At 32.6% G+C, this 8,866-nt stretch overlaps 2 protein-coding genes across 2 annotated transcripts; one reads left to right on the top strand and one right to left on the bottom strand.

The window, feature by feature from the left end:
- LOC123205334 (WAT1-related protein At2g39510-like) lies at nucleotides 1-1,644 on the bottom strand. Its single transcript, XM_044622285.1, has 7 exons — nucleotides 1,463-1,644; nucleotides 1,321-1,383; nucleotides 1,110-1,226; nucleotides 794-1,037; nucleotides 549-713; nucleotides 308-456; nucleotides 1-223 (listed from the first exon to the last, which is right to left on the bottom strand). The coding sequence occupies exons 1-7, from the start codon at nucleotides 1,642-1,644 to the stop codon at nucleotides 1-3; spliced, it is 1,143 nt and encodes a 380-aa protein (XP_044478220.1).
- Nucleotides 1,645-6,553: 4,909 nt separating this feature from the next.
- LOC123205289 (histidinol dehydrogenase, chloroplastic-like) lies at nucleotides 6,554-8,281 on the top strand. Its single transcript, XM_044622215.1, has 3 exons — nucleotides 6,554-6,755; nucleotides 7,257-7,347; nucleotides 7,840-8,281. Exons 2-3 carry the CDS (start codon nucleotides 7,275-7,277, stop codon nucleotides 8,121-8,123), a joined length of 357 nt encoding a protein of 118 aa, XP_044478150.1. The 5' UTR covers nucleotides 6,554-6,755; nucleotides 7,257-7,274; the 3' UTR covers nucleotides 8,124-8,281.
- The last annotated feature ends 585 nt before the right edge of the window (nucleotides 8,282-8,866 follow it).

Below are 8,866 nucleotides of genomic sequence, written 5' to 3'. Positions count from 1 at the left end.
CTACGTCATACATGAGCCACGGGTTCCCTCATCAACAGTCACATTAGACTGGCTTGGACTCTCTATATCACCATTGATTACAGCCATTTGTAGACCGTTTTGTGCAGCAGCGGCCACGGGCTCCTCGTCTTGAATGTTTTGTGAATTTGAATGACGTTGGTCTTTGCTTTTACCCCATAACACCATGCACAGTCCAATGATAATCACAGCTGCTCCAAGAACCCTAATCACAGTAACAATAAAAAGTTGATTAATTTGGTTTTCACATTTGATCTCTTCAATTTGATTTTGCATATATGATGCATACCTTCCTAGGAAGAGTCTCTCAGCTAGAAAAATTGAGTTGAAAATTGTGACGAGAACCATGGCCAGAGGATTAAAAGACGTTACAAAAACTGGTCCTCTTTTCTTCATTAACCAGCCCAGTATGAGATAGGTTGAGCAGGACATCAATCCCTGGATATATCATAATATTAGAATAGCAATGGTAATTAAGTAAAATATTATGATATTTTCTTTTTGTTGAGGAGTTGAATGCTTATTCTTACACCATAAATCACGGCTAAAAGTTTAGCATCTGGGTTGAAGATTGACCAGATTTTCGTGTTTCCTCTTTCAACTAGGAAGGCCAGTATGATGCCTTCCACGGAGCCTAAAATGCATACCAAAGCTGCCAGACTGAGCACTGATGGGTAGGATCTTACTATATGTTCCTGCGCAGATTGGAATTATTTTAATTTATTTTTAGCTGAAATCGACCATGGAAAATATGTAGATTGGAACATTTTCTTACTTGCAAAAAGGTGAAACAAGACCAGCAAAACAAACCAACTACGATTAGTCCGCCACCCTTCATTAGATCTGTATGTTCTACATCAGTTGCCGATTTCTTGAAAATTATGGTTCTTCCATTCGTCCATGGCAAATCCAGGAGAGTTCCCTTTACAAATGTCATTATAATTCCTCCCCCAACAGCCACTAGGGTTCCCACTATCTTTGCCTGGCCATGTAGCTTCCTAAGTTTCACAATTTCAAGCCTGCAAAAAGAGTTAAAGCAAGGATTGAGAAATCATCACAAACATTAACAAGGATTGAGAATAGTGATTTACCTGAAAATCCAAGCCATTATAAATGTCATGGCAGGAAGAATATTGCTCATGGAAACATTAAATGTTGCAGTAGTATATTTCATCCCAGTATAGGAGAAATTTTGGCTAAGCACCGGTCTGTAAACTTATATATATTTGAATATTGCTCTATCTCTTGTGTTATTGATTATGGTAAAAGAAAATGATGTAGGTGGGTGAGTAAAATTCTTACTCGAACAAACTGAGCAATACGATCTTAGAAAAGGTGGAGAGCGTCATCATCGGCCGGGTGTTCCTTGGAAAATAATATATATGAATAACATTATAAAATTTCATGAAAATTCATTCAGAGAGAAAATTAGAGATAGAGATACCTTTCCATGACAATAGCAAAAGGAGAAACGAGAATTGCAGCAACGACCATACGGAGTGCGACCAGAACATGTGGGCTTAGACCATTGTCCAGAGCATGCTTTACAATGATCGCCATGCATGCAAGGTTAAATTGTTGAAAAATCATAGCCAAGTATGGCAATGATTTCTTGAAAAAATTCATCTCTATACAAAGCTTTGTACATATGGCTTGGGGTTTTAATTTATAGAGTAGAAGGAGGTGTTGTCTGATGTCACTTATTAGTCAAAATTTGACTGCCTAGACACATCGTAGGGTAAATAAAGAGGGGCTTAACTTAAACATTAAAAAAAAAAAAAATCTATGGCTTTGTCTCTTTTATCAATATCCTTCTACTTTCTAGAACCAATTAAAAGGGACGTGCCACACGTTTCCTGTTACTGACGTTTCCTTGGCTGAAGGAATCTTCAAGGGGCCTACCCCAGTTTGTCCCTTTTAAACTAAGGAAGAAAATCATTCATGGGGCGTCTTGCTCTTGGCTTTATTCACATTTTTTATTGAGTTTGATGTTCATTATGCCATCTGATACGTTGTGAAATCAGTATTTTGTGTCGCGTCTGCACTAGAGATTGTCCTTTTTCTGGCCTCTAATTGTTGAAATTTTGCATTAACTGTCTACCCTTTTTCTCGAGCTGTAAATGCTCAAGAAATTACACTCCACCATAGGCATATACCTAGGAATTCTCTTGTGCTGTAAATGCTCAAGAAATTACACCCCACCATAAGCATATGCTTAGGAAGGTTGGAAACGCAAATGCGAAAATATGGAAACGTAGGAACGGAAATATTAAAATATATTTTCTTAGAAATATAAGAAATTGAATAGTAAAAAACTTATAAATAGAAAAAATATAAAGGTTTTATTCTTTTATAAATACCAAATTTTATAAGAAAATATAGTATATATTTTTCAAAAAAATAATAAAATACAACAATTTTTTAGTTACAATGAGGTGTGCAATCAACCGACTTCATCTATCAACCAACAACCATGTATATCAAATATGTTGAAGCAAATTTTTAAAGCATTTGCGATAGTTGAAGAAGCTGAAGATAGAGAGAAAATAAGTTTTAACACGATAAAGAGGAAAGAAACTTTAGATATTAGAGAAAAGAGGAGACAAAGTCAGAATTATAACTTAAAATTTTGAAGGAAAGTGATATATGAAATCAATTTTTAATTTTTTTTCCCTAAAACATATTTCACTTGTTTTTCAAATTTTTAAAATATCCCAAAACGTATCATACTAATTAAAAATAAAAACATTTCAGAAATGCAGAAACACACCATCTGTGCTTCTGGGTTTTGCATTTATCATGGCATCAAGTTGTTAAATATTATCTTATAAATAAACATTTATTATATATAAAATTTTAATAATTTTATACTGATATCATTGGTTAATCCAATCAACCTAAAAATTGTCCTTTAATCTAATCTAAGTCTAAAAGCATTAATCCTACATAAAATTTTATAGGAATTGCTATATAACAGATGACCAGATTAAACATCCAAATGGTCTATAGAGTTTTGTCTTTCAAAAGTAAAGCTAATATATGGGCTGAAGAATCTTCTAGGATGAATTTCTAATCTCTCATAAAATTATAAAGCGATGGAAAGCGGGCCAGTGCCTCTTTGCAAAAGTAAACAAAATATCCATGACCTTCCCTTATTAATTGAATAAGAAGGCAGCTGGGAGATATTACGTATGTTCGTCACCAATCAGTTTGGAAACTTGGCTGCCACTATGAATTAAGTTGATAGCTAAAGCCATGTGATGATGCTACTATAACTATAATTAATCTTTCTATGAGAATATTGGAGGTTAATTCTGTACGTGCCTTTCCTTTTAATTAGGCTAAAATAAATAAAAGCTCTGTATCTTCATCTTGTTTTTATTTACTTGTGTTCATTAAGATTTAGGGGTGTACATAATTTAGTTCAAACCGTAAAATCAAATCAAATCACTAAAAATTATGAATTAGTTTGGTTTGATTTGCAATATGGTTTGGTTTGGGTTAAAATTTTTTAAACTGTTTTTTTTTTTTTTTTTTTCAGTTTGGATTGCGGTTTGGACAATTTTAATGTTTTAAAAAAACTATAATTCAGCTAATTTTATTAAATTATATAAATAAATGAATTATTTTAAAAAATTCAAACTATGGTAGTCAAATCATGTATCCTATTGTATATCAAAAACCTAATTTACCATATCTTATGATATGCTTTCTAAAAATTAAAATATTAATAAAATAATAAAATATCATAATTGACATATCATCATTTTGAAAAATATCACAAATACCTTTAACATTTAAAATTTTTTTCATATACGCCCCTAATACACTATTATTTTCTCTGAAAAAAGTATCAATTCGTATTGATAATATATATTATATCGTATTAATTCGATATATTTTATGATTTATATCATTTTTCATCTGTATTATATCATATAATATGATACAATAAATACCATGTATTGTAACACCCCTCCCTAGAAGTACTACCCACCGAAGGAGAAATGTTACGAATTAATATTCGGAGCATCTATTTTTTTCTTTTTAAAATACTTTAAAATAAACGCATTACTAAAAGTGTTTACAAAGTATTCCAAGAAAACTGAAAATCTGGAATCAAACAAAAAATGTATATACTCATATGAAAATTCATCTGAAAGTGTCTGAAAACAGGGAGTAATCATATACGACTATACAATCATCTCAAAAAGGTCAAAAGTCGATAAAACATGCCACTGTATGCATGTAATATAAACCAGAGATAACCTGCTCCAGCCAGATCTACCTACGCTGACTTGATCCTGTCTCGTAGCTACCTCGATCACTTGTACCTGCAATCATGAAAGAAAATGAAGTGAGAGATAAGAATACTCAGTAAGGGGAAAAAATCAAGTAAACTATCTCTTTTCTTGTTCTAACTCACTCTCGGGACTCAACCTCACATCATAACATCTATAAGAGAATGAAGAGGTAATCTAGTTCATTCTTTACTATTTGGGTCATACTTTGTCCCATATGGTGTCTATTTAATACTTTCTAGAAGCGAACCATAAGGATTTGACACTTTTCTAAGCTCGAGCTCTCTTCCTTTTTCTCACTACACTATTTCTGAATCTGATTTGAGTTTTACTATGAGCATGCTCTACTGCGAGCGGATCCTACTGTGGGTCTATGTCCTACTACGGACGTGCCCTATTACGGGCAGTGTAGTGTAAAGTGCCTCCTCATAGTTCATAGCATGCATGCGTGTCTTATATTTTACTAATCTTGCTTCCATCTAAATCTATTCATAACTCACCAGACCATACTCTTGAGACGACCCTTGAATCTTAAGCCCCAAATTCCTTTTCTTCTTCTTTTCTTTTTCTCTCCTTTCTTTCCTTTCTTTTCTTTTCTTTTCTTTTCTTTCTTTCCAAAAACTGCGAAATATTGTTCACAGAATAGTCATTTGGCAGGGCAACCTTCTTTTTCATACAATTTAACAGCCCAAACGGTTTCTAATTCATACAAGCTATATATCGTTGAAAAGAGGATTCAAAGATCTTTCCAACAAGCTATAATAACACTCATAATACAATAGATAAGACAGTCAAACGTGGGATGAATTCAGTGGCAAAAATTGTCTTCTCTGTTTATTTGGTAAAACAATCGTTGTGGTTCATATAATATTTAATAATCCAAATGATCCGCAATTCATACAAGCTATATATCCATGAAAAGAGTATTCAAATATCTTTTCAACAAGATATAATAGCACTCATAACTCATTAGATAAGACAGTCAAAATGTGAGATGAAATTAGTGGCAAAAATTGTCTCCTCTGTTTATTTGGTAAAACAGTCCTTGTAGTTCATACAATATTTATCAGTCCAAATGATTTCTAATTCATACAAGATATATATCATTGAAAAGAGGATTCAAAGAGCTTTCTAACAAGCTATAATAGCACTTAAGATTCATAATATAAGACAACCAAAACATGGGACGAATGCAGTGGCAAAACTATAAATATTGTTCAACTCTCTGCCATCAACAAAATCACACACATAGACACCCCAAATGGCAAAATAATATTTTTCAACTTCAAAATCATCATTTATAACATAGATCCAAGGAACAAAAAGCCTAAAACATGCAACATATCAATGATGATACCCCTTACCTTATTTCAAGCCAATTTTTTGCAAGTTGACTTCATTTTCCTTGTCTTGCTTCCTTTATCACCAAAATCACCTTAAATCAACACCAAAATATACTAACATATTCATATAACATGCATCCAATACATATATAAACATAGGTAAAGGGAAAAGGAAGAGATCTTTTGGTTACCAAGCTTCCAAAGTGCTTCTTTGTTTCATTTTCTTATTTTGTCTTCCAAAACCCTCTCAAGTTCTTCCTTTATCTTCACAAAACAAAAGCAATTAGCATGGAGAATGGTAGTTGCTGGGATGGACAGAAAGATGAGGGAAAAGTCTTGAAGTTTCTTTGTTTTGTCTTTTTTTTCCTCTTTATATACATCTTTATCTCTTTTTCTTTTTGTGTATTTATATATATATATACATATATATATATATATTTAAAATGAGAAATATCTCAAAACAGGATCAAAAGACATAAATACCCCTGAAACATATATGAGGGTATTACATGTATCATAATATACTAATAATTGTGGTTTAAATCATAATCCAAATCAGATTAAATCATATTTTTCTAATTTTGTTTGGTTTGGTTTGACATGAAACTTATAATGGTTTGATTTAATTTAAAAAATTTTTAAATCATTTTTTCAATTTGATCTAAAAAGATTTTCAAATCATATCAAACTAAATTATGCACATCTCAATTAAGATTCCAAAACCGATATGAGATCTCCATCAAAGTCGTGTATTGAATATATTCAGCAACTTTATGGGCTTGCTTGGAAGGTAGGCCGCCCATTCCGACGGGCCGTGGGGTACTTAACATCCCTTGTTGTGTATTTAACACACAGGAAAAAGCAAAACAGTCTTCTTCGTTTTCCCTCCCCTCTAATCGGAGCCGTCAGGCGAGGGCCTAAGCTTCGTCTTCCTTTTCTCTCATAAGCAAATTTAAAAAAAATATATATATATTTAAATAATTTGATTTGAAGGTTGACTGTGACTGATGACGGACACTCAGCTTCCAAGAGGAGAGTTTGCTTCAAAAGCTCTTAGCCACAGTTACACAGTGTTTGCTCGTGATTAGTGGAGGTTAAACCTCTTATTTCTTTCTCCGCTTTCTTAATTCCAATCCTGAATGAATTTATTTTTACTATTTTGGTAGTACTTTTAAGTTCTATGATATGATTACAGGTTAAGTGAGTGCTGGTTTAGGTATACATTTCATGCACCTAATATTTACTTTTCCAGATTTTCACTCTGGCTAGCCTCTCCAATTTTGATTTCTTGCAACAAGTCCACACATTTTTGGGCTTTTCAGCTACACTAATGCTGTGTTTTTGAGGATCCGTGACAGAAGCCTTAGTTACTATAATATAAACTGTTTGAAATTTGTGCTTGGAAAATCTTGAAACGATAATGATATCCAGATTTTTTATGAAAGATGTGATATCGATTTTATTTTTTCTTCATCTTTTTGGTATATCTATGCACGTCTCTTGTATTACTTTTTGTTGTTCAAGTTTACATTTCATTGTATTAGAAGTCTTGAGTTTTGCTTTGTGAAACAAATTTCATCATTGGTTGATTTAGGTAGTCTCTTTTTCAAACATGTATGCACCTGAGCATCTGATAGTCAATGTCAAAGATGCTGAAAAACGGGAATGCTTCGTTGAGAATGCAGGTATTATTTTCTCTTCTTGTTCTATGAAGTGTTCTAGCTTGATAATTCTCTTTATATTTGTGTATTTTGATATCCCTTAGCTTTAGGGGTGCAAGTCATAGTTTCTAGCGGTCCTTATCTTTCAATATTGATATATTCTGTTCTAAGTCTCTGTTAGTGGGTTTTATTACAAATACAAAAAGTTAACTTGAACAACTGTGATTAGATTTTGTAAATTGTTTTAGTAACTAAGTTGAATTCCTGGTATGTTTTATTCTTGTTGATCCCATGGGTAAACTTTATAATGCTTGGTGATTGATCACCATAAAGGCCAATAAAAGCGAAAACACACGGTTGATGGGGAAAGTACCCGGAATAGGTTGACAATTAAATACACATCCGAAGCTTAACTAAATTTGTGATTATTGGAGGGGTTAACAAGAAATGCCTAGTTTGACGACCGTTTTGTCTCAAGGCAAGATGGATTGAAACTGTATTTGATTGTTATTACAGGTTCAGTGTTCTTAGGGCCATGGACACCTGAAAGTGTGAGAGATTATGCAAGTGGGACAAACCACGTACTTCCAACATATGGATACGCACATATGTATGGTGGGTTGTCTCTTGATTCCTTCCTCAAGTTCATGACAGTACAATCCTTGACAGAGGAAGGTCTGAAAAAGCTTGGTCCATACGTTGCAACCATGGCGGAAGTAGAGGGCTTGGAAGCCCACAAGAGAGCGGTAACTCTTAGATTACAAGACATTGAAGCCAGGCAAGTTGCCAATATAAGTTAGTCTCCTTTTGTTTGTGTCTGTTTTCTGTTTTTTTGCAAAACAGTCTCTCATGTTTTCTCACTTGTATGAGAAATTTGTGTTATTGCTATTAGTGTTGGAATTTTTTTGTTGTAAAATGATATAGATCTCAAAATATGAATGCCTGATAATAAAATCTTTTAGAGTCGAGTTTAGTTAGCCTAGCCTTGGAAGAACTTTACCTACGGTCTTGACAGTTTGGTATCTTACTCTTACATGATTTTATAGCTACTTGTAACTGTTAATATTTAAAAAAACATAGTTAAAATTACTCTTTAGGGTTTATATGTTTGAATTGATCCATTGTTTTAAAATCCAAACAGATCAAATCAATTCGGTTAAAGGTTTTAGTACGATTCAACTACTATGTCAATCTGATCAATGGGGCTAAAATCAATTGCGAATGAAAGAACTCGAACTTGGGTTTTGCATTTGATAAGGTGAGTACCGCTGAGTTGAAAATATTGAGTACTTAATACATAACTATTTATTATTAAATATTATCTAAAAAATATATTTAATATATATAAAATTTTAATAATTGTACTAATGTTACCAGTTAGACCATATTAAACCCGTCACCCTAAAAATTGCCCTTTGAAAGCATCAATCTTACATAGGTTAGGAGTATGCATAATTTAATTCAAATCATAATACTAGAACAAATTATTTAAAATTTATATTTTGATTTGGTTTGAATTGATAATTTTTTTTAAAACAACTTT

This window comes from Mangifera indica, unplaced genomic scaffold, assembly GCF_011075055.1.
Source record: "Mangifera indica cultivar Alphonso unplaced genomic scaffold, CATAS_Mindica_2.1 Un_0003, whole genome shotgun sequence".
Taxonomy (NCBI): domain Eukaryota; kingdom Viridiplantae; phylum Streptophyta; class Magnoliopsida; order Sapindales; family Anacardiaceae; genus Mangifera; species Mangifera indica.
This window is presented reverse-complemented; position numbering and strand designations above follow the sequence as displayed.